Source organism: Triturus cristatus, chromosome 6, assembly GCF_964204655.1.
Source record: "Triturus cristatus chromosome 6, aTriCri1.1, whole genome shotgun sequence".
NCBI classification, from domain to species: Eukaryota; Metazoa; Chordata; class Amphibia; order Caudata; family Salamandridae; genus Triturus; species Triturus cristatus.
In genome coordinates this window covers 97,871,659-97,896,867 of record NC_140589.1, presented here as the reverse complement: position 1 = coordinate 97,896,867, position 25,209 = coordinate 97,871,659, and the positions used below count along the sequence as shown (strand labels likewise).

General features: G+C 45.7%; 1 protein-coding gene across 1 annotated transcript in view; it reads left to right on the top strand.

Annotated features, from left to right (window-relative positions):
* LOC146813824 (calpain-1 catalytic subunit-like) overlaps positions 1-25,209 on the top strand; it is a 400,682-nt gene that overhangs the window by 320,239 nt on the left and 55,234 nt on the right. The window contains exons 14-15 of the mRNA XM_085610280.1: positions 3,391-3,448; positions 4,259-4,323. Of these exons, the coding sequence (XP_085466406.1) occupies positions 3,391-3,448; positions 4,259-4,323 (123 nt within the window). The remainder of the gene's footprint in view (positions 1-3,390; positions 3,449-4,258; positions 4,324-25,209) is intronic.

The window sequence follows — 25,209 nt, the reverse complement described above, 5'->3', positions numbered from 1 at the left end:
GTGCTAACCATCACAGTTGAAGAAAACAAGCTGCCCCTCTCCTGCTACTGCAAATCTTACAGACCAACAGCAACACAAATTAGATCTCAGAGAACAATTCCTGTGTGCACACAGACTCATAGTGTGATTCTAGGCAGAAAACGATATTTGATTGGCAATTTCAAAGCACATTTACTGCTATGGTTCAATAAGTGATAATTACTGTAACAGCCTGACACATTTTTCATATAGTTTGCACAGGCAGAAAACAGCACATGTCCTAACAGCTACTTGAGACCATCAGCATGTGTTACCTGGGTGAGTGATTAAACTACAGCAAAGGAAATGAGCCTTGCTGACATTGAATGTGTTAGCGTTACACACTGCTATCTACAATACCACACAATGCTGAATAGTAAGCATGGGACTGTAGGAGAAGCTGCTGCCTGTGTACTAAGAGTGTGTTTCTGGAGACTGTGTATTGTCAGATGCAAGAGAGATCTGCATGGACACTTGCATAACTGCATGAAGACTGCAGAGATGAATGTAAAAGTACATGTGTAGTATGGGTTAATTGGATTTTTGAACATATAAAAACTACCTCGCCCATTACACAACTGGAAGGAAAATCTACCATTTAAATTTCAAATGTGTTAGCATTTGCCTCTCATTTGTGAGGTAGAAATTTCTGCTGAGTGCTAACCATCACAGTTGAAGAAAACAAGCTGCCCCTCTCCTGCGAGTGCAAATCTTACAGACCAACAGCAACACAAATTAGATCTCAGAAAACAATTCCTGTGTGCACACACACTCATGGTGTGATTCTAGGCAGAAAACGATATTTGATTGGCAATTTCAAAGCACATTTAGTACTATGGTTCAATAAGTGATAATTACTGTAACAGCCTGACACATTTTTCATATAGTTTGTACAGGCAGAAAACAGCACATGTCCTAACAGCTACTTGAGACCATCATCATGTGTTACCTGGGTGAGTGATTAGACTACAGCAAAGGAAATGAGCCTTGGTGACGTTCAATGTGTTAGCGTTACACACTACTATCTACAATACAACACAATGCTGAATAGTAAGCAGGGACTGTAGGAGAAGCTGCTGTCTCTGTGCTAAGAGTGTGTTTATGGAGACTAGTATTGTCAGGTGCAAGAGACATGTGCATAGACACACAACTGCATAAAGACTGCAGAGATATATGTAAGAGTACAAGTATGGTATGGGTTAATTGGAGTTTTGAACATGTAAAAACTACCTCACCCATTGCACAACTGGAAGGAAAATCTACCATTTAAATTTCAAATGTGTTAGCATTTACCTCTCATTTGTGAGATAGTGATTTTTGCTGAATACTAACCATCACAGTTCAAGAAAACAAGCTGGCCCTTTCCTACAAGTGCAAGTCTAACAGATCAACAGCAACATAAATTAAATCTCTGACAACAATTCCTATATGCACACAGACTCATGGTGTGATTCTAGGCAGAAAACGGTATTTAATTGGCAATTTCAAACCACATTTAGTACTGTGGTAGAGTAAGTAATAATTACTGTGACAGCCTGACACACTTTCCTAATAGTTAAGAGAGACAGAAAAGAACACATGTCCTCATAGTGTGATTCAATGCAAAAAACAGTATTCCTGGGTGATCCCAATATACCTTAACTTATGGTGAAGACATACTCCATAATATCTTACAAGTTAAAGGCAGATAAATATATTCCAAAACATAAAATGTAATACAGAACTTTAAAAGTGAACGGAAAATCTACCATGATAATTTCAAATGTAATTGCATTTGCCTCTCATTTATGAGATAGTAATTTCTGCTGAATGCTAATCATCACACTTCAAAAATAACTTATACTAAATGCTAACCATCACAGTCAAAAAAAAGCTGCCCCTTACCTACATCTGCAAGTCTTAGAGAAAAACAGCAACACAAATTAAATCTCTAACAACAATTCCTGTGTGCACACAGACTCATGGTGTAATTCTAAGCAGAAAACAGTATTCCTACATGATACCAATACACCTTAACTTATGCTGAAGACATACTCCATATTATCTTACAAGTTCAAGACAGATAAATATCTTCCAAAACATAAAATGTAAAACACAACTAAAAAAAAATCTAATGCCGTCCTTCGTGATACCAGCCTCTGTGCCTCCTTTTTATTGCTGGTGCCTTGTTGCCATCCCTCGCCTGGCAGCCAGAAGTTTTGACAATATACTGTGAACTGATTTAGTCCTTCGTCACTGGCCATGATAACTGCTATTCCAATGAAACCATTTGCGGTTGTATTTGAATGTGCTTTGTGCTTGGAGCTAAGTTGATGAGCACTGAGGAAGGCTAAACGCTGAAATGCATTTGCTCTAATAAATACCTTTGAAAACGTCCTGGGAGTGCTCCGCATTTTGGTAGCTGGAGTAATTTACGTGATTTCACCCTCACGTTGGCGGACAGCAGCACCCGTCGAATAAGAGTTCAGCAGTTGGGTGATGCTTGGAGCGTGATATATATATATATATACGTGCTCCGGCATCACTGCATGTAGGCAGGAATATTCAGTGCTTTTGACTTTGATGAGGATTCCCCTGGAAGAGAACAAAGATGTTACAACCATAAATGTAGAGCTGTTACAATGACACCAACCTGTCTCTTGAAGGGAGATCTTTATTGTACTACATAGTTGTTTGAGACTCTCCATTTCATGTAGTCAATTTCTGGGACGGGAGGCAGGAAAACTGTGCTTTTTTCCAAGAAGTAACGTCATCAGGCAAGAATTGATAGAAAGCAATGAACAAAACACCTTCAGGTTTGTGTTGTGGTGTAGACAAGATCTTCACTCCTGAGAAGGTCTCGCCATGCACATGTTGAGGCAGCAGAGATTACCACCGTTACTGTCTTCCTTTCACTGAGAAAAACTACAAAGTGATGTGTGGAATGCTTGAATTAATCTAAAATTGATCTGGGCTACATTCCAGTTTGTCATTTTCTTGCTTGCTGTGCCAAGGCTTATGGATGTCAGCCTTTTGGTACTGCTCAAATAGAGGCAGTCCAGCTTTATCCCTTCTGACTGGGAGCACAGGCGACCCAAGCATGTTTCAGTTTTATTGTGTCTCATTAGAATAGTGCGGCTGTGGGACCTATAGAGAGGTACAGTAACCCCGTCTTGGCATACCCGATGCATTTAAGGAAGTTTACTATGAAATAAAGTACCCAACCATTATGTGATTTATGAATTACACCAGACCAGCTTACTCCCAGTGCCAAATACTGTTTCAAAGAGCGTATACATGCTTTTAAGACCCTGTATGTCTGTAGGTGGGTGCAGGGACCAATGAACAATGACGAGAGAATGGCTCACTTACCTTCCTCTGCTTTTCTCGCAGGACATGGAGATCAGTGTCTCGAAACTACAGACCATTCTCAACAATGCTGTGAGCAATAGTAAGTATGGAGCCCTGCAGCTTTCCTGAGGTCCAGCTCCTCTCCATGAGTATCTAAAGGATTCAGAAGAGCAGCAGGAAGTTAGAGACCTGGACAGGTGGTGAGAAGAAGGTTCAGACATGTACAGTGCTCTGCAGTTCCCCAGCTACCTTTGTACTTTATAACTCCAAATACATGCACATATGGTGGTGGAGGGAAGACAGAATCCAAGATAAGGTGGGTGCCAAATATTGGTGATTGGACAGTAAGGCAAGGGGCACTGATAGGAGACTGGGTGCATTTGGCCTCCAAGGAAAAATATTGAATGAAAAGATGTGAAGATAAGCACCACACATCGGAGAGATGAAGAAGAGAGTTGGCAGACAGGATCAGACATGCGTCTGGGTGTACAGTGAGCTGGGAACAGGTGTCATGGGAATGTCCCCATGGCAAACCATAAAAAACACAATTTAAATTGTACAAAACATTGATATAATTGAAGTCTGTGTTTAAAGGATGAGTTGCCATTATCCAATGGCCAATGTTTGATTATTATTCACATGACCATCTAAATGCAACAAATGTGTGTGTCTTCCCTTTCTAGCCCATTAACACCACATTCCTCGTGGCAGACACCTCTCCAGTTCCCTCTAGGCTCCATGACCTCAAGATCTTCCACTGCCTTTGGCCATTAGTGCCAATCCTGTGTCTTTGTCCACTGATTTCTGTTGTGCAGTTCTTCAACCCTTAGTAATCAGAGTATAGCTCCACCAGGCTGACATGCAGGTAAGGTTTGCAGAACTAGCTCTAACACTGACCTTTGCCCCCTAGACAACGACCTGAAGACAGATGGCTTCAGCATGGAGTCCTGCCGCCAGATGGTCAACCTAGTGGATGTATCCTTCCATGGTGTCTAGTTCATTTATTTGTAGCTTTTGATATAGTGTGAATGATGACCACAAATTGAAGTGTCTGAGCACTTAGCAAAGCATGTAATACAGTCATAGAAAAAAACCTGTGACCATGAACCGGAGAAAGAGCAGTCCTGGTCTCTCTAAAAATGAACATAGTCAATGTTAGATTTGAAGACCAGAATTTATGTTAATGGAATATGATCATCCTAGTCTGTTGACTCTGTAGATTAATGTATGCACTCCAAGAATCTGTATTTGATGTCATGGTCATAGGTTTAAATCCATGCATGTCCACCCAGCATTTCATGCTTCCCAGGTCGTAAAAATAAACACAATTCAGTTGGGTAACATCAAACATCTGTTATTCAGCAGCCAGATTCACTAAGGGGTGGACTTGTGCTTTTATACTATAACAGAGGAAGGCCCAGATTGACAAAGATTTAGCGCCCAGGTTAGCTAACCCGATGTTAAACCTTTTTGAGATTATGGATATTAACAAATCAACTTTAATTGGAATTATCGTTGGGTTGCATGGGGAAAAAATGCAAAGCAGTGCAAAACGCTGCTTTGCAATACTGTGCGTCAGGAGGCGTTACATGGGTGGTACATGGACGTTCCCATGCAACCACCTATGCTTTTTGACACTAAACCCTCTCTACTAACATGAGTAGACAGGGTTTATCACCAAAAATTAACGCCGTTCGAAATCAGGCGTTAAAAGGAGAAATATTTTTTATTTCTCCTTTTTTTCCAACTTTACATGAGTGGTGCACTGTGCAGCATACATACAAACTAGGAAAAGCTTTAAGGTGTGTCGAGCCATAGTATTTTGTACAGGAATGGTACTGTTCCTGTACAAACTCTATGGTAGACTCAGGCACGTACCCTAGCACTATGGCGCTAAGGTGTGTGCCTGGTGCACGGCAGCGGAAATCAGAGCCGGCACTAGGGAGAGGGGAGGAGAGTGCCATATCTCTGTGAATATGGTGCTCTCATGCTCTCTCCCTGTCACGCAATGCAGCATTTTTGGCTGCTGCGCTGCGTTCGCTGACACTTTCAGAATTTGGGCAGAAGAGTACACTAAGCAGCAGAAGCGCAATATAATGAAATAAGCAAATGTCTTTTTAACTCAAACTCGATGCTAAACCTTTTTGGGGATTAACAAATGCTGCTTTGCGTTACTTTCTATACAAACCAACCCTAATACCAATTAGCGTTGGTTTGCATGGAAAAGTAATGCAGAAAAGAGCAATATGTTGCTTTGCATAACTTTGTGTCAAAAAGGCGTTACATGGGTGGTACATGTGAGTTCCCATGCAACCACCCATTCTTTTTTATGCTAAACCCTATCTACTCAATCAATCAATCAATCAATCAATCATGGCATTTGTAAAGCGCACTACATACCCGTGAGGGTCTCAAGGCTCTAGGGGGGTAGCGGGGAAGCTGCTACTGTTCGAAGAGCCAGGTCTTGAGAAGTCTTCTGAAGGTCAGAAGATCTACGGTGTGCTGCAGGCGGATGGGGAGGGTGTTCCATGTCTTGGCGGCGTGGTGGGAGAATGATCTGCCGCCGGCGGTCACTCTTCGGATGCGGGGGACGGTGGCGAGGGTGCGGTCTGCGGAGCGGAGCTGGCGGGTGGAGGTGTAGAGGCTGAGTCGGCTGTTGAGGTACATTGGTCTGGTGTTGTGGAGTGCCTTGTGTGCGTGGGTGAGGAGTTTGAAGGTTATCCTCTTGTTGACAGGGAGCCAGTGTAGGTCTCTCAGGTGGGTTGTGATGTGGCTGCGGTGAGGGATGTTGCGGATCAGGCGTACGGAGGCATTCTGGATGCGTTGAAGCCGTTTCAGGAGTTTGGCCAGGGCTCCTGCGTAGAGTGCGTTTCCGTAGTCCAGTCTACTGCTGACGAGGGCCTGTGTGACCGTCCTTCTTGTTTCGGTGGGGATCCACTTGAAGATTCTGCAAAGCATGCGGATGGTGTGGAAGCAGGAGGAGGAGACGGTGTTGACCTGTTTCGTCATGGAGAGGATAGAGTCGAGGATGACCCCTAGGTTGCGTGCGTGGTCGGTGGGTTTTGGGGGTGTTCCTAGTGCAGTCGGCCACCAGGAGTCGTCCCAGTCCGAGGGGGTGGATCCGAGGATGAGGACCTCCGTCTTGTCCGAGTTCAGCTTCAGTCGGCTGTTCCTAATCTAGGCAACGGCCTTCATTCCTTCGTGGAGGTTGGTTTTGGCGGTGTGGGGGACCTTGGTGAGAGAGAGGATCAGCTGGGTGTCGTCAGCGTAGGAGATGATGTTGAGGTCGTGCCGTCGTACGATGTGGGCGAGTGGTGCCATGTAGACGTTGAACAACGTTGGGCTGAGGGATGAGCCTTGGGGTATGCCGCAGATGATCTCTGTGGCTTCAGAGCAGAAGGGGGAGGCGGATGCTCTGTGTTCTGCTGGAGAGGAAGGAGGAGGTCCAGTCCAAGCTTTACCTTGGATTCTGGCATCGTAGAGGCGTGTTCGTAGTGTGCGGTGGCAGATTGGGTAGACTGGGTTTAGCTCCAAGAATTAATGCTACTAGAAAGCAGGCGTTAAAAGGAGAACTGCTGTCATTTCTCCTTGTATTTCCAACTTTGTGTGCTGCACTGTACAACACGCATACAAAGTAGGAAAAGGTTTTAAACTTGTTTAGCCATAGTATTTTGTACAGGAAGAGTAACCTTCCTATACAAAACCTGTGGCAGACTCAGGCACACATCCTAGCACTATGGCACTAAGGTGTGTGCCTTGCGCATGGCAGCTAAAAGGTGTGCTAGCTCTAAGGAGAAGGGAGAAGAGAGACAAATCTTAGTAATATGGCGCTCTACTACTCCCTCCCTGTCACACAACGCAACTCAGCATTTTTTACTGCGGCGCTGCATTCCGTGATTCTTTTAAAATTTGGGACTTTAATACTTGTTTATTGATGATCTTAGTTTAGTTTCATTAGATAGATGTAAATTGGGATCATGGGTACGTGACAGTTGATGATAGGGAGTGAGAGAACCATGAGCGGGTAAATGTCTTAAGAAGAAGCTACTTGCAATCATTTGAGAAATGATCTAGAGATAGAATGAGCTTAATCTAGATTGGGAGAAAGTTCTAAATACCAGGGTAGGTGCCAGAGAATGAACGACTGCAGGTAGATTTCTTATTGAAGTGAGTAGTATAAACACATTGCAGAGATTTGCGACCGAGTTCCCAAGTTCTACCAGAAGATTTTACATTTTGCCTTAGGTAGCTTTGTAGGTTGACTCCATCCACGCCAACTTTGGGGTGTGGGTGATGGAAGAGTGAGATGTTCGCGAGGGAGCTTCAGCGGAGAACAGTAAGAACTGCATTACATCCTCATTCAGGTGTTGGGACACAGGGCCTATGGGTAAGCTACTCCATACCGGAGCACTGAGAAACTGCCCCAGCACACTGAGACCCATGTGACAGACCATAGCACAAAACCCCCTGGCATTTAGGTAGATATAATCTCAAACGTGATTTTTAGCATACCTATCAATCAGTTGAAATCCTAATGAGGGCGAAATCAGACGTTTAAGAGGGCAAGTCTATTAATGTCATTGCAGATATTTCGATTTGAGACCGAGGTTCATGTTTTAAAAAAAAATGGCCAAATTTGAAGCGTTTGGAGGCATTCTGGTTGATAAGATGTTATATGATATAGCTAGGAGGATGATCTCTAAATATATCTATGGTACAGGATACTTAATCCTACAGTTTACGACAAAAAGCTTTGTGCGACATATGTTATGTTATGTTATTAAAGTTTATAGAGCGCACGATTACCTTGCGGTGTCCTGGTGCTGAGCACTGATTGCCTATGCTAAAGGAAACTAAAACTGAGAGAAGAATCATGTTTTGAGATTTTTCCTAAAAAAGCTGAAGTCCGAGGCATTTCTCAGCATAAAAGGGAGTTCGTTCCAGATTTTTGACGCACAATGAACAAAACTCCTTCCTCCCCAGTTTACCTTTTTGATGCAGGGTATTTTCACTAGCTTAGCCCCGGTAGATCTGAGCATTCTACAGGGAGTGTACCAGAAAAACTTGTTTTTGAGAAACTCGGGACCTGTCCCGTTCAAGGCTCTGAACACTATACAGGAGGCTTTGAAACGAGCTCTCAAGTGGGTAGGGAGCCAGTGCAGTTTCTTCAGATCTCCTTTGACTGACACAGACCTAGGAGTCCGGGTCAAAAGTCTAGCAGCGGCGTTTTGAATAACCTGCAACCTATTTTGATGTTGTGATTGTATATTAACATAAAGACTGTTACAATAGTCAAGACGTGAAAGTATAAGTGCAGTCACCACCGTACGGAGACACCCCTCAGATAGGTATGACCTGATTTTTCTGATCATTCTGAGTACCATAGAGCATCCTGATGTAACCTTGCTCACCTGGTCCCCATGTTGAGTTTTTCATCAACCACCACTCCCAAGTTTTTGGCTTTCCTACAAGGTGTGGGGCAGAGACCAAGCGAGTCAGGCCACCAATCAGGTGTCCACATCCGAGGATTATTGCCAAACCTCACCACTTCTGTCTTAGCTGAGTTCAGCTTAAGGCAATTTGCCGACATCCACTTGGAAATGGACACCATACATTCTGAAAAATGTGCTCCTGTTTCTTTTTCAGCTCCCTCCCTCACAGACAGCACAATTTGCGTGTCGTCTGCGTAGGAGGTGAGCTGAAACCCAAATGATCTAATAATGCCAGCCAGGGGTGCCACATAGATATTAAAAAGTGTAGGGCTTAGAGAAGAGCCCTGTGGCACATCGAATGGCAGAGAAAAAGGTTCCGAGGTGTCGCCATTTAATTCGACTGTTTGTGATCTATCCTTCAGAAAGGAAACGAGCAGATTCCATGCTTGTCCTCCTATCCCGATCTCTGACAGCCGTTTAAGCAGTACCTTATGATGCACGGTATCAAAGGCCGCGGATAGGTCTAAAAGGATCAACATAGCGTTCCCTCCTTTGTCCATCACCTCTCTAATATCCTCGGTGGATTTGAGAAGCGCCAGTTCGGTGCTATGATGAGCTCTGAAGCCATATTGAGAGTGATCCAGAGAATTGTTCAGCAAAAGAAAATCACTGAGTTGTCTGTTAATAGCTTTTTCAAGCATTTTAGCTGGTAAGGGAAGTCTGGAGATAGGACGGTAGTTAGTAGGATCTTTAGGGTCCAAAGATTGTTTTTTTAATAGAGGAAGCACTGAAGCTTTTTTCCAGGAACTGGGAAAGATTCCGGTAAGAAATGAATTATTAAACAGAGGAGTTAAGACCCTACAAGTAATATCTGCAAATAATCCATGTAGGACAGGGATCGCTAGGAGCACCTGATTTTATATTGCTCATAAGTTTCATCGTGTCCTCTGTGTCCCAAGGATGAAAGTGATCCAGGGTACTGACCGGAGGAGGGGGGATTTTGGTAATAAAATCATTATGATTTTTATTGACCAAGTCTGACAAGGAAGAAAAGATAGTTTCCACTTTTGACTTAAAGAATACAGCAACCGTATTGCAAAAGTCAGGGGCAACAGGAACTTTAGACGTCCTGGGGTTTGATAATTTGATGACTGTTTTAAAAAGCACCTTTGTATCGGATTTAGCTTTCGTAATTAGTGATGAGAAGTATTCTTTCTTAGTTAACAAGAGGGATTGTTTATAATCCGCAATCGCTGATTTGAAATCTATTTTATCAGCCGTAGCATAGTTTTTTCGCCAAGCTCTTTCGGCCCGTTTACATAATAATTTTTTTTCCCTAAGCTCTTCTGAATACCAAGGAGCGGTGGGTAAGGCCCTTTTCGGTATCCATTTTCTGGTGGGAGCTGCATGAAGACACGCATCGTTTAACCAGCTGTTATACAAACACGTTGCTACTTCAGGATCGGGCGAAACTGTAGGCATTGAATCCATGAGGGAAGATTCAAGATGTTTGACATTGACTTTACCCCAAGCCCTGGTCGTAATCTCCTTTTTATATTTAGAGCCAGTAGGTCCCCTCATAGCATGCTTCAATTCAAAAGTAACTATGAAATGGTCAGACCAGGTAATCGGGAGGACGGAGATGTTACCCAAGTCGCAGTTATTTGAGAAAATCCCGTCTAGGGTATGTCCTTTTATATGGGTAGGAAAGGAGACCAGTTGTTCAAGGCCACCTAAGGCCATAGTATTGTTAAGCCTGGCTGTGTCTGGATCTTCCAGATTTTCCAGATGAAAATTGAAGTCTCCTAGCACAACAAATGTTTGTTGACTCAAGCCTTCTTCTAGTAATATGTTCAAAGAGTTTAAGAAATCAATCTTCCCTCCAGGAGGGCGATAGATTAAAATCCCTCTGAAAGGTTTGTAGGGTGCGGAGAAGATGTTAAAAGACAAAGCTTCGCAGTCTTGATCGTAAACAGGTAGGAAATGTGGGGTCAGTTAATCATGATATATCACTGCAAGCCCTCCGCCCCTTTTGTGAGTTCGGTCAAGGGAATAACAACAGAAACCAACTGGAGTGGCTTTCACCAGGTCTGGACCCGACGTACTGTCCAGCCAAGTCTCTGTAATAAATGCCAGTTTAATATTGTTGTCTTCCAAAAGAAGAGCACATTCCACCGAGTGCTTAACAAGCGATCTTGCATTAAATAGGACACATTTCAGGTGATTGTCCCTTCCAGCATTTTTATCCACATCCTGAGCAGTTTGCCTATGTTTAATAGGTAGGTTAAGCATCGTTGGAAGCGGGAACATACACTCACTACAAATTAAAGACCCGCCAGCTCTGTCTGCAGCATTATTGGCATCAGGAATAGAGCCCAGAGACAGTTTGTGACAGTGTAAACCTTTATCTACATGATTCCACATCTGTAGTTCCTTACCAGTATAGGCGTACCTTCTACCTGGTGTAGGGGGGCCAGGGGGACTGGCCCTTGGCCCGGCCCAGGCGCGGACGGGCGCAGACGGGCTTGCCTTAGGCACGCGTCCGCTGCGCAGGCGCGACAGCGTGCTCCTAAAATACTCCCCCATGAACCACTAGACCGCTAATCGGCGGAAGTGGTGTTGTCCTCGCCGGAAGCAAGGCTCCATGAAAGTGCAAAGTGCAGGTTCAGATAGCAGCAAACTCCCACTCCCCACTCCGAACGAGTTAAAAGTTTTAAAAACACAGGTAAAACCAATACGTTTGATTTTTAAAAAGTAGATTGCTCACAGTGATTTTCAAATTTCCAGTTTTCTATCAGCGCCAACAGCGAGCATTACACACAGCTTCGCTTAGGCGATCAAATGCTGCGCGGGCGCGATAGCGTGCTCCTAAAATACTCCCCCATGAACCACTAGACCGCTAATCGGCGGAAGTGGTGTTGTCCTCGCCGGAAGCAACCACTTGAGAGGCTAATAGGAGATCCAAGCCCACTAGCATACTATTGCACCACCTTCCCCTTTTAATTGGTTCACCACATGGTCAAAGACGATCCTAGAGGAGATTCATGTCAAGCATACTACCCGGAGATACTTCCAAGAGAGCCCTTCCTTTTGCACCCTAATCTCTGCACATAAAGATCCTTTTACCCCTCCTCAGCTGACAGCTTTTTCCCATACCCGGAGATTTCTTTTTGTCAGTAGTGCTAAGATGTATGTCTACAGTCGTTGATGTTTTGAAAAGGTGCTGTGCTTCTTCCTTCACGCATCCCTTTCATACTCTTCCACTTTCTACTATCCTCCTCACAGACAATGCTCTGATTCATATATTTACTACTGGCAGCCCAAGTTCCTGAAAAAACCTAAGCTGTCTGAGTCCTGCTTTCTCCCACACGTTTTGGAGAATGTGATACCAAGCCTTTATAAAGCCAAGAGCATTTGGCATTGCAGTAAATTGTTTAAAAAGTAAAGTGTTTGCTTTTTTCGCCCTAAATTAGCAGGGTATGCCCAGACGTGGGTCCCTTGCTCACTTTGCCGCTGGATTCAAGCTAGCCTGGCTGATGATGGATGTTACCCTGAAACTGGTCCCAGGATGCTTGTTTCCGGTCCAGGGAAGACCTGGCTTGGCAGTTCGGGCTGGACTGTTCCCATGAGGCACAGGGTTAAGACTGATTTGCATATGGCTGGGTCTGAACTGTGGTGGCGATATGAGCTAAAGAACGATGTGCGATTCAACTTAGATCTGTGACTGGGGGTGAGTGTCTGAAAAGTTTCAGCCCTCTGTCCATCATCTCCTTATGTTTGCTTTGTTTGCCTTAAGTCGGCAGGGTATGCCCAGACATGGGTCCCTTGCTCACTTTGCCACTGGATTCAAGCTAGCCTGGCTGATGAGGAATGTTACCCTGAAACCGGTCCGAGGATGCTTGTTTCCGGTCCACGGAAGACCTGGCTTGTCAGTTCGGGCTGGACTGTTCCTTTGTGGCACAGGGGCACGACCGATTTGCATATTGCTGGCTCTGAACTGGCTTGGTGAAGTGAGCTAAAGAACGATGCTGGATTCAACCCAGATCTGTGACTGGGGGTTAGTGTCTGAAAAGTTTCAGCGCTACGTCCATCATCTTCTTGTGTTTGTATTACAGTATATAGGTCATCTTGACAACCTCAGCTGACGTCCTCCACTCTGGTAGCTTAGTCAGCGCCAGTTTAAGATAATCAAGTGTTACTATATGGCCTTCAGCATTATGTGGAGCACGCTTCCTTGAATTGTGACACGTCTGCCCTTCCAGAAGTCAACCCTGATGTTTTCTCTCTTCCCAACTCACTTTTTCCTTTCTGTGCCACTTTTTATTATTATTATTATTGATCTGGACCTCTACTGAGGTCAAAAACAACATACAAAGAATAACGTCACCAATCGATAAATTTCATCATGAATAAATATACACTATACAATATTTTTTCAAAACACTTATAAAAACCCTTTAAAAACCTTAAATAGCATGTATTAAATCTTAGAAGATGGAGGGTGAGAGATAAAGTGTAACAGGTGTTTATGTGTAAATAAATTACAATTCACTGTTATATATAAATGTATATAAAGTGTTTCCTGGAATCAGTTAAAAAATGTGCAGAGATGCAATACGTGGAAGAGATATTGTGACCCAGATTACATAAAATTTATGTCTCAGATATCAGAGCTACCCCTTTTCATTTAGCTTTCAAGTTGTTAAGAGGGTCCAGATTACATAAAATACATGTCTCAGATATCAGAGCTACACCTTTTCATTTAGCTTTCAAGTTGTTAAGAGGGAAAGTTCCACTTCATAGGAGGAGAATCACTCGCTTTACCTTATGCGGCATTTGATAGAGCAAGTCCCCAAGCTAATCCCTGTAATTTATTATCCAAATAATTTTAAATTAGAACATTGCCTTACTTCACTGTCCAAACGTAGCCTGACAATTTGTACCTTTTAAAAATGACTCATCTGATATATAAACCAATATAACACAGTAGTTTAAACCAGTTCTGAAGTTGCTGTCAAATCTGTGTCTTACTCAGCATTAGCATATCTTTCACCAGATTACTATCCTTACTTACAACTAGAATCCAACAACATCAGAGCTAGAACCACCCCTCCCTCACCCCCTTTCACTGGTCCCAAGTGATACGTAGTTCCAATAGGAACAATGTTTCAAAATACATCAGATTCATAATGGGGGGTCTCAAGTATGTCTTCGACCATGATGCCAAGGGACTATAGGATAATCTCCCAGTAACATACTACTGCTATTATTAATTTCATAACTGGGATATCATCTCATATCTCAAGGGCTCCAGGCCATTAGCGATCAGTTCATGTGTTTGGCCAACCATCTAGGAGGCATGCTACCCATTGATATTTCATCCTACACCTACATTGCTTCCAGTAAACCCTGCTGTGCTAATCCAAGGGATCCTATTCTGTTTTTTGGCTTTACTGAAGAGAAGAGAATGGTGCCTTCATATTCTGCCTACCTCATAAGCTCCATCTTCCACCTCTCAACCCACTGACCCACAGCCGATTTCCATTTAAGTGTTATATCTCGTTTGGCCAGGATCAAAGCCAGATCGATGAAGTTGAGAGTTTCATTTTAGCCTGGCGTGGACACAGACCCAACAGACACTTTGTTGGGGACTGCTCTCTTTTGATCCGTGGAGAGGTGTAGTGTAGCGGCCAAGGCAGCTGACTTCGGAGCACAGGGCTTAAGGTTTGTTCCCCGGCTCCATCAGCAGCTCAGCTCAGCACCATGTGACTCTGGGCAATAGCTCACTTAATTTCCACAACGGCCCCCAGCGCCTTGAGACCCATAAGGGTGAGTAGTTTGCACTTTCCAAATACGGATTTATTTATTAAGAAAAGTAAAAACGAGGGTGCGTGGCCAATCACCAAAGAACATGGCCGCACTCTAAGGCGGCTCCGGCTCGGATCCCCACCTTTCACCGCAAATCCGCACATTATCCGGCACAAACAGATCGAGTAAATGCCTGCATTTTAACTGCGGAGGTCAGCAGCCACATATCCGAAAATCACAGGCTCCTACCTGGAGCCGACAGCCGGCTGTGATCTGCGGCCTGGTCCGGGCTCGTCAGGAGACTACCAAACAGGGATGCGGCCATGAGGGGGCAGCTGGGATCAGCTCCGCGGTCGTCGACAGCTGGAGGCTGGCGGCCCCTTGATTCATGGAGTGGCGAGCTGCGGGCGCCTGTTGCGGCGGTGAAGCTGGGCCTTGAAGGTGAGGCGCTGACGGCGTATCTGAGCGGCTTATAAGACTGTGGGCCTACCGGTGCAGCTTACGCATCAGTGCGACCTGAGAGGCTGAGGCAGACTGTGTTAAGGTCGTTGCCTCAGCCGGATATTGAAATAACTGCCCAAAGGAGCGGCGCTTGGCTAGGGCTTGCCACCGAAAGCAGGCATGACCGAACACCATAGCTGTAGTAAATGAAGAGGCACCCACATGTAATGCACAGTTTTGCCCCATGAAGCTGTTAAGAAACAGGCAGCGACGGGTATTGCTACGAGTGAGGAGACCCAACCAACCCTCATCAGGGAAGCAGTGTCACTGAGAGGACGGCTCCATATGGAAAGGAGCAGTGAGCCCAGCCTCCCAGACTCCATCAGAGGCTTTGATGTTCCACCATGCAGCCAAATACACGCAGCAATATACTGGAGGGTCCTGATTTCTGGAGTTGGGCGAGATCCACTGATCTATACGATATAAGGCCGCATGTGGTGGTGCAGCGGGTCAGTGAGACAGGATTTGGGGCACAGACTATATGAATGATGGAAGACACCACCACCGTAGCCCTCTGACACCTATCTAGCCACCTATCAAACCACATATAACTTGACGGCCTGTGTGTGGCCGAATAATGCTGCATTGTCCCACAAAGGGTGCTGTCCCCGCCATGATGGAATACTGAAAGGCCGGATACGGTAACTACATAATTAATAGAGACTGCTGTGTTGCCTCTGCCTGAGAGGGGGTAGGCCCAGTGGAATAAGCCAACAGGCTGACGGGGAAAGAAACTTGGCAGGTGGTGGTGAGACCCCCAAGCCCCCCCTTCTCGCTCTCTTTGTGCACCATCAAGTTAAAGCACCCCACAAACTGTGTCATGTCTGGAAACAAGGGAAACCGCGGCTCACACCAGTCCAAATTGGACAAGATGGCATGGCTCAAAAATCAAGACAGACCCGAGGCACAGGCAGATCCGACAACTGCAACACAAGACCAGCTCCCGGCGCAACTGGCTCCCATGCTGCAAAATATCCTCACGGCAGCCACGGCAGTGCGCACCTCATTTGAATCAAGGATTGATTACGTCTCTATCAAAGTGGCCCTCATCAGAGCGGATTTTCGTAAACTGAACGACCATGTGACGGAAGTGGAAGAAAGCACGCAGACCCTAGCCACCACCTCTAAAGGCTTGGAGAAGCAAGTCCAGGACCTACAAGCTACTACCCGAGCTCTATCGGACCAACTTGATGACTATGAAGGCAGGGCCAGGAGAAATAACATTAGAATTATCGGACTCTCCTAGAAGGCGGAGGGCCATGCCGTTGGCCTGTATGTGGAGGAATTAGTCACACAGCGGCTACAGCCCAAGACGCTCTCCAAGCATTTTTCCATTGAGTGTGCATACCGAGTACCGGGGGGCAGACCCAAACCGGGACAACCCCCCAGACCCATACTGGCTCGAGTGTTTAATTTTCGGGACAGAGACGTGATACTGCAAACTGCGCATTGTACCCCTCCACTCAAAATTGATAACAGCAACATTCTCTTCTTCCCTGACCTCCCGATAAAGGTTCAACGACAGCGTTGAAGCTTCCTGGATGTCAAGAGGGCTTTGAGCGAGCAAGGCCTCTCATATGCAATGCTATTCCCTGCAAGACTCCGGGTGGAGGCTGAAGGCAAAGCTGGTTCTTCACAGAGCCAGAAGAAACGTGGGAGTGGTTAGATGACAGGAGGCAAGTTGGTTGCCCGAATAACTCAGACAGACATCGGCGACGGATGGTGAAAAATCATAATGGGACTACATCAGACCACGAAGAGAGAGATACCACGAACACAGAAACAATAGAAAATTACCGGTCTGGACCGGCATGATGTTGTATGGCTAGGGCAACACATATGCGAGAGAAAATACTGGCGCATGTGCAACCGCTGTGGACTCTGGCTTTGACATGTTATCACTGAACTCAAATAGTGCCCCATGCCTGCACGGCGATGAAGTTTCAATTGAGCGATGCCCCGGAACCGAACAAACTAAGTACTAGGACTGAAATGTTCTGCTGACAGATTGATTACATTAAGTACACTCTAGGTTGGCATGGGGAATCGAGGCTGGTTGGTCCATGTCTCCTCTGAAACTGGAATGGGTGGGCGACGGCCGCTCTGCATTGTTGGGGTGGCAGGTAGTTTGAAGCCCTTATTGCAAGGAGGCAGGGTGGGGGTGGTTTGGGGAAGTTGAGTTTTGTTTTTGATGTTGTTTCAAAGCGTGACAATGACTGTTACTAGACTACAACACATATTCATCACTAGGACACAACTGCCACAGCAGGTACAGAAGCCTTGTCTTCCACAAAAGTTTCACTATCAGGGGTATGCACACAAGATATTCACAACTCATCTGTCCCCTGAGAACAAAGGATCCACTGAATCCCCCCCCATGTGCACTATGACACCTATTAACGCCCACGGTGCTGCACGGTTTGAAGCAGCTTTGAATGTACTCTCCTGGAATGTCAATGGATTAAGAAATAGGATCAAGAGAGGGGTTTTGTTGCAATACATTAAACGATAGGCCTCAGACATAATCTTACTGCAAGAGACCCACCTCGTTGGGAGTATCTGTAAGGCACTGGACAGATGGGGATATAAACGTATTGTCCACGTGGGATTGACTACTGGTTCCCGAAGGGCTGGGATTCTAGTAAAGAAAAGCCTTCCATTTATAGTGACACAGACACACACAGATAACTATAGGTGCTTTGCTGGGATGTCAGGCACCTGGGAAGGTGGAAATATGAATATCCTTTTGGTATATATCCTTCCTGCTCTTCACAATGTGGCCCTGCCGGAATTGAGTAGATTACTTCTCGCCTTACCAGAAGGTGAAATAGTACTGGGTGGGGACCTTAATATGACGCTTTGTGAACAAGTGGATAGACACCCCCCAAGAGGCGGGACACGCTCCAACAATGTTATGGCTGATTTTGTCGCTGCACTGGGGCTGACGGATATATGGCGGGCGGCTCATCCACAAACACGCCAATACAGGTATCACTCCGCTGCTCATAAAAGCCACTCCCGAGTTGACTACATATTATCATTGGCTGATTCTGTGCACCAATTCACCGAAGTTCAACACTTAGCAAGAGGTATCTCTGATCATGCTCCCATACAGGCACGATACACAATAAGCACTGTCCCCACCCATAAGACACTTACAATTATTCCTTGGTGTCTCCAAATCCCACATATTAAGGACAATTTAATTAATGGTACAGACTATTACTTTAAGGAAAACATGGGGACGGTCCAGTCCTCACAAATAATGTGGGAGGCTTACAAAGCTGTAATTAAAGGTCGGGCATTGTCGCTCACAGTGTGTCACAGGAAAGAGAAAGCCAGGCAACTAGTCAAACTTGAGCGAGAAATTATCACAATAGAGCAGACACCAAGTGATACCTGGGATGAGAATGAGAAACATGTTTTAGAACGCAGGAGGAAAAATATAGGAACCTTGCACATGAACTAGCCAGGGGTAAACACAGGGCAAAAATATACAGGATCTACGAACAGGGAGATAGGGCTAGTAAGTTATTGGCATGTTTGGAAAGGAAAGAAAAGGCAGACCGTTGGATAAGAGTTATACAAGGGCAGGGCGGGACTTATCTGCGTGATCCGCAACACATAGCAGATGGGCTTGCCGAATACTGTAAGTGACTATACTCATCTGTTGCGACAGCTACTGTGGCAGAAGTGAGGGATATGATAGCTGACATACAAATGCCGGCACTGACCTCTGAGGACCAGCACTTGCTGGAAGAAGATATTACTGACGAGGAAATCACAACACCCATACACAGTATACAATCAGGAAAAGACGGCGGACCAAATAGCTTACCAATTGAACTCATCAAAATAACGGCATCCAAGGTGGCACCCCACCGCCTTGAAATGTACCATGAGAGCAAATCCGTCGGGACGTTACCCAGAGACCAAAGACTGGCCTCTATTGTCATAATTCATAAGCCCGGGAAACCAGAGGAGTTCACTTCATACCAACCAATATCCCTATTAAATGCCGAAGTTAAAATACTTGCCAGAGTACTCACCAATAGGCTGATTCCTATAATAACAAAATTAGTCCACCCAGGTCAGTCTGGGTTCATGCCTGGCCGTAATACGGCTACGAATCTACGTCGTTTGAATGGTGTGCTCGCCAGGAAACACAGTGAAAATGCGGCCATTCTTTCGTTGGACGCACGCATGACTTTTGATACAGTCAAATAGTCATATATGATAGCAGTCCTTGAGGTTATGGGAGTGGGGATGACCTATCTCAAATGGATTAAGCTCTTATATGCGGAGCCACTTGCTCAAGTGGTGGTCAATAGGCATGTATCCACCGCGTTCACTCTCCTCCGAGGAACCCGCTGTCTCCCCTCATATTCGCTCTAGTGGTGGAGCCCCTTGCATGCTGGATATGCAGGGACCCATTGAGACGGGGACTTAAAAGGGCCAATATATGGGAAGATAGAATATTGTTCTACGCAAACGACATTGTATTGTACGTGCCTCAATCAATTGGATTCTCCAGATTTGCTCAAACCATGGCAAGTACTCGGGGTACACAATAAACTGGTCCAAATCAGTTGTGTATTTACTTGATGGGCCAGCACCGAACTTCCTGGCTAATTGTGAGGCCACTATTGTGAGAGATGGGTTTTGATATTTAGGTATATATGCGACGGCTGACCCTTCAATTTTCTATGACCGAAACCTACTGGGCCCCTTGATGCTGCTGCGGAGTGATGTCTGCCATTGGTGAATGCTGCCTGTGTCACTGCTGGGTCGAGCTGCATTATTTAAAATGATGGCTCTGCTGCGGCTTTTGTATGCGCTGCAAAATACTCCATATAACGTTCCTGAGACGTATTTTAAATCAATCGATGGGGAGGTTAGGAATCTACTTTGGGATGGGAAACCACCGCATATTGCAAGCCCCAAATTAGTCAGTGGGTGGTATGATGGTGGCATTTTCCTGCCAGATATCATGGCTATTACTGGGCTGCCCAAATTTCAATTATTAACAAATGGGTGTAAAATTGTGACATTTGCGGACTTACAAAAGAATATAAATTGTCCGTAAGAGAAGCATTCCGCTACTCAAAAATCTGACATGCCTTACTGGAGGCAACCAGAGAAACAGCTGAAATCCCGGAAGCCAACCCGCTTGAGGATAGACTGCTAGCAGATCCCATGGATGACAAAGCTATCTCACTCACCTACCGGAAAATTATTAACAATTTACCAGACCCGTTGCAACCACTATATACGCGCTGGCAGGATGATGTTGGGGACTTGGAGGAAGATGATTGGCGTGATGCGCTGTCCTCCCCTCGTGAGGTGGCCATACCATCCCGACTGCGGCTAGTTCAATTGAAAATTGTGCACCGCACATACATTACATGCACTGCATTGGTTAAGATGGGACGGAGTAGCTCCACAGACTGTAGGCGAAGATGCGGGGAGACAGGCACGTTCTATCATATACTCTGGGAATGTTCCTTGATTCAGTCATTCTGGGGGGATGTATGATGTTACAACGCATGCTTTTACAACGCATGCTGTTACAACGAAATTTTTACAACGCAAATGCAGTGACAACGCAAGTCTTTACAACGCAAGTCTTTACATCGACTTGCACTAGATGGCGTGCTAACATTAAAAAAGTGTAATTTACTATTCTAACTCCAGTCCACGTAACAGTAGGGAAGGTGTTTGGATAGTAAACTACACTATTTTTAATGTTAGCACGCCATCTAGTGCAAGTCGATGTAAAGACTTGCGTTGTAATGGCATGCGTTGTCAATGCATTTGCGTTGTAACAGTTTCGTTGTAATGGTAGTGCGTTGTAAAAGTTGCGTTGTAAAGGTTGTTCCCCTTCTGGGGGGGCGATCAACAGGGTGGTCGGAGAGGTGTGTGGGACGGCCCTAGAATTATCCCCCAGGATATGTCTGCTCAATATATGGGACGCTACAGACCTCAATCGCATGGACCAAACATGGATGACCACTGGCTTCATGCCAGCAAAGCGTAATATCGCTTGCAGATAGGGAGATTCCGAGCTGCCAACTATAATTGAATGGGAACGGGATGTCGATTGGTGCATCTTGGCTAACGTGCAGTCTATACAAATAGAGGATGCCCTAAGAAGTGGGACAAGGTGAGGGGGAAATGGAATACATACCGTGGCAATATTTGCACCTCCCCATCGGCGTTAGATCATGGGCCGACAAGATAATCCAAAACAAGAATCCGGAATGTGGGCGGGAAGGGTGGGTGTTATAAGAAATGTCTTGTACTGAATTGTACCATTTTTTCAAGATCTATTGTGACGAGCTAACTACTTGTAATATGTCATTAATAAATGCTAATATACCGTTTAAAAAAAAAAAGAAAGAAAAGGAAAAACGTCCACCCAGTATTCATAAAGATGTGTGCATTCCCAAACTATGTGGAACATCTCCACACTTTTAGCACAAGATCTGGGGAATATAGCCTGGGCAAGTTGCAAAAATGTATTTATCTCACCAGGCATGAGATACACTCTGTGGATGAAGTAGAAATTGATTCATTTAAACCTTGTATTACTAGAGATCCTTAGGACTGCACCCAGTCCTTTTACCCATTCCTCCTTGGCAATGGGTACCCCCACATTTTCTGCCCATTTGTCTTTAAGTGCGTTTAAGGGAGTAGTTATATCTTCTCTTAAGGCTCAGTAAAGTTCCGTTATGGCCACTTACTTGCCCGTGGTGGAACTAGCCCTGTCTCCTCCATAAGGTGATGCACAGCAGTATGAGCTTAGATGTCCTAAAGCCCCATACAGGGCATCATTTACAAAGTTAACAGTTATAATAAAAACCTGGTGCAGATTTACAAACCCAACATTGAAAAGTCGAACCAAGTACTTAGAGAAATAATTGTTTTGAAACAAGTAGAAGCTACAAGACTCAAGCAAAAAGATCCTGGGCCACGATGCCGGCTGAAAATGCCCCACCACATTCTTAGAAATATCTGCCGTATTAGTATTCAAAGAACACGCAGAGACAGCTAAACAGCCTGCCATTTGATTACGTGTGAAAAAATCCCTGGACAAATTTTCACAACTGTGCTCCCAGGATCTGACATAAATCCCCTGCAAGTGAGCTTTGCCCAATCCCTTCTGGAGTTCAAAATCTTATCTGCCATCAATGAGAACATAGCAAACCCAATAAGGTTATGGAAGGAGCCCTGAAACTTTCCAGACACTCACCCCCAGTAACTATTAGATCTGGGTTGAATCCATCATCGTTCTGTTGCTCACTTCGCCACACCAGTTCAGGCTCAGCCATATGCAAATCAGTCTTGACCCTGTTCCTCCTGGGAACAGTTCCACCTGAACTGCCAAGCCAGGTCTTCCCTGGACCGGAAACCTGCATCCTGGGACCCGTTTCGGGGTAACGCTCCTCATCAGCCTGTCTGGGCATACACTGCCAACTTAGGGCGAACAAAGCAAACACAATAAGATGATGGATGGAGAGCTGAAAACTATTTTTGTTGTGGGATCACCGCGCCGGCACACATTTCCCATCACCCAGCATTCCCCTCAGTCTCCCAATAAAAATGATACCTCACTTGTGTGGGTGCCCAAAGCAGAGTCAGCCTAAAAAGTTATAGAAAAAAAAAACATTCTGGACACACTTTTGTATCTCTTCAGTTTTTCATTTGATACATTTTTAGGTTCTCTGCTTTGAGAACCCACACAAGTGAGGTATAATTTTTATCAGGAGACCGAGGGTAATGATGTGTGGTAGGAAGTTTGTGAAGGCGCCATTATCCCACAACTTTTCCACATAGAAAATTGAGGAAAGTGTGATTTTTTTGCTAAATTTGAGGTTTGGAGGGGATTCTGGGTAATAAAATGCTGCCGGATGTACCCAAGCCACACTGCCAGCCAAGCACCATCTATGCACACCACTAAGCAAGCGCCATCCACACGCATCACCAGCCAAGCGCCATCCACGCACATCGCCATCCAAGTGCCATTCACACAGATCGCCAGCCAACCGCCATCCACGCTCATCGCCAGCCAAGCGACAGTCCACGCACACCGCCAGCCAAGCAACAGTCCACACACACTGCCAGACATGTGCCATCCACGCAGACCGCTAGCCAAGCAACAGTCCACCCACACTGCCTGCCAACCGCTAGTCCACATACTGTCAGCTAAGCGCAAGTCCACATACTCCGCAGGCAAAATGCAGTTCCCCCACAGCCAGCCGTACACTAGTACACACAGACCATCAGCCGAACTCCAGTTCACACACACCCAGGAAAACCTGTGCTAGTGTCTTGTGGTTTGAGCCTAAAAATATTGCTTATCTGCCCCCAAGGGAATAGAAGTGGCAAAAATGTGTGCACACAAAAAAAGGGGAGCAACCCTTGCCTAAGGGGCTGCTCCCTGACATGCCCATAAACATATCTCTGGTGCCTAATCGCCTTTTTGCCCTCATGTGCCCCTGGGGGGAGCAAATGCAAAAGAACAGATGGTGGACGGAATTCTGGATTAATTGAACATTCCCCCCCAGTCACAGATCTGGTTAAATCCAATGTTTTTTTGCATGCCATGGCATTCCAGTTTATACCCAGCCATATGCAAATCACTCTTGACCCTTTTCCTCGTGGGAACAGTTCAGCCAGAACTGCCAGGCCAGGTCCTCCATGGACCAGAAACAAGCATCCTGGGACCAGTTTTGGGGTGACTCTCCTCATCAGCCAGGCTAGCTTGAATCTAATGGTGTAGCACACACAGGACCCATGTCTGGGAATACCCTTCCCACTTAAGGCAACAAATGCAAAAAGAACAGATGACGGACGGAATGCTGAATTAATCAAACATTCACCCCCAGTCACAGATCTGGGTTAAATCCATCATGTTTTTGCATGCCATGCCATTCCATTTTAGACCTAGCCATATGCAAATCAGTCTTGACCCTGATCCCATAGGAACAGTCCAGCCCGAACTGCCAGGCTAGGTCCTCCCTGGACCAGAAACAAGCATCCTGGGACCGTTGGGGGTGGAGGGAATAGTGCAGAAAGACTGTGGCTATTTTTGGGGGAGGGTGGGGGCATTGGTATCCCCATTCTTGGCAGTCTCCACCCCTGAACTACTAAAAAAAAAAAGTCCCTGGCATGCTAGTGGGCTTTCTGCCCATTTGGTTGGGCAGATCAGGGGCCCCCATATGCCCCCAGAGCAGCAGAAAGTCTATCCATTTGTTTTTGAATGGGGTGAGGGCATTGGCATGCCCATTCTGGTCATCCCCCACCCCTACTCTGGCTAAATAAAAATACTCCCTGGTGCTTACTGGGCTTTCTGCCCCCCCCCCCCGGGGGCAGATCCACGGCTATTGCCGCATCTGCCCCCATTGTGGGAGCAGAAAGCCTGTGCCTATTTCTTGGTGGGGCCATTACAACCCCATTCAGGTCAGCCTCTGACCCCAAATTAGCATTTTTTTAAATCCCTGGATCCTAATGGGCTTTCTGCCCCCCTGGGGTGGCAGATTGTAGGCTATTGCCCACATCTGCCCCCCCAGGGGGCAGAAAGACTCTGGCTGTTTTTTTTGGGGGGGGTCATGGTCTTGCCCATTGTGGGCAGCCCCCACCCCTCTTATAAAAAATACAAAAAACTGGTGTCTAGTGGGATTTCTGCCCCCCCATCCATCATCCCCCCAGGGCGGGCTGACAGACTGTCCCTTTTTTGTTTGGGGGGGGGCATTAGCATGCCCATTTTGGGCAGCCCCCACCCCTACATATTCAAAAAAGAAAATCCCTAGTGGGATTTCTGCCCCCTTTTGGGGGCGGCAGAAATAATGTCTCTTTTGTTTTGGGGGGGGGGGCATTGGCATGCTCATTTTGGGCAGCCCCCAACCCTATTTTAGGGAAAGAAAATAATACCTGGTGCCTAGTGTGCTTTCTGCCCCTCAGGGGGGGCGGGAGGGCAGATTGGGGGCCGCTGCACCCATCTGCCCCCCCCTCCGGGGGCAGAAAGACTGAATGGTGTTCAATTTTCACATAGTATGAGCACACCTTATGAACACAACCTCTTTTCAGAAGGTTTGTTTCATAACCACAGGTGCCACGT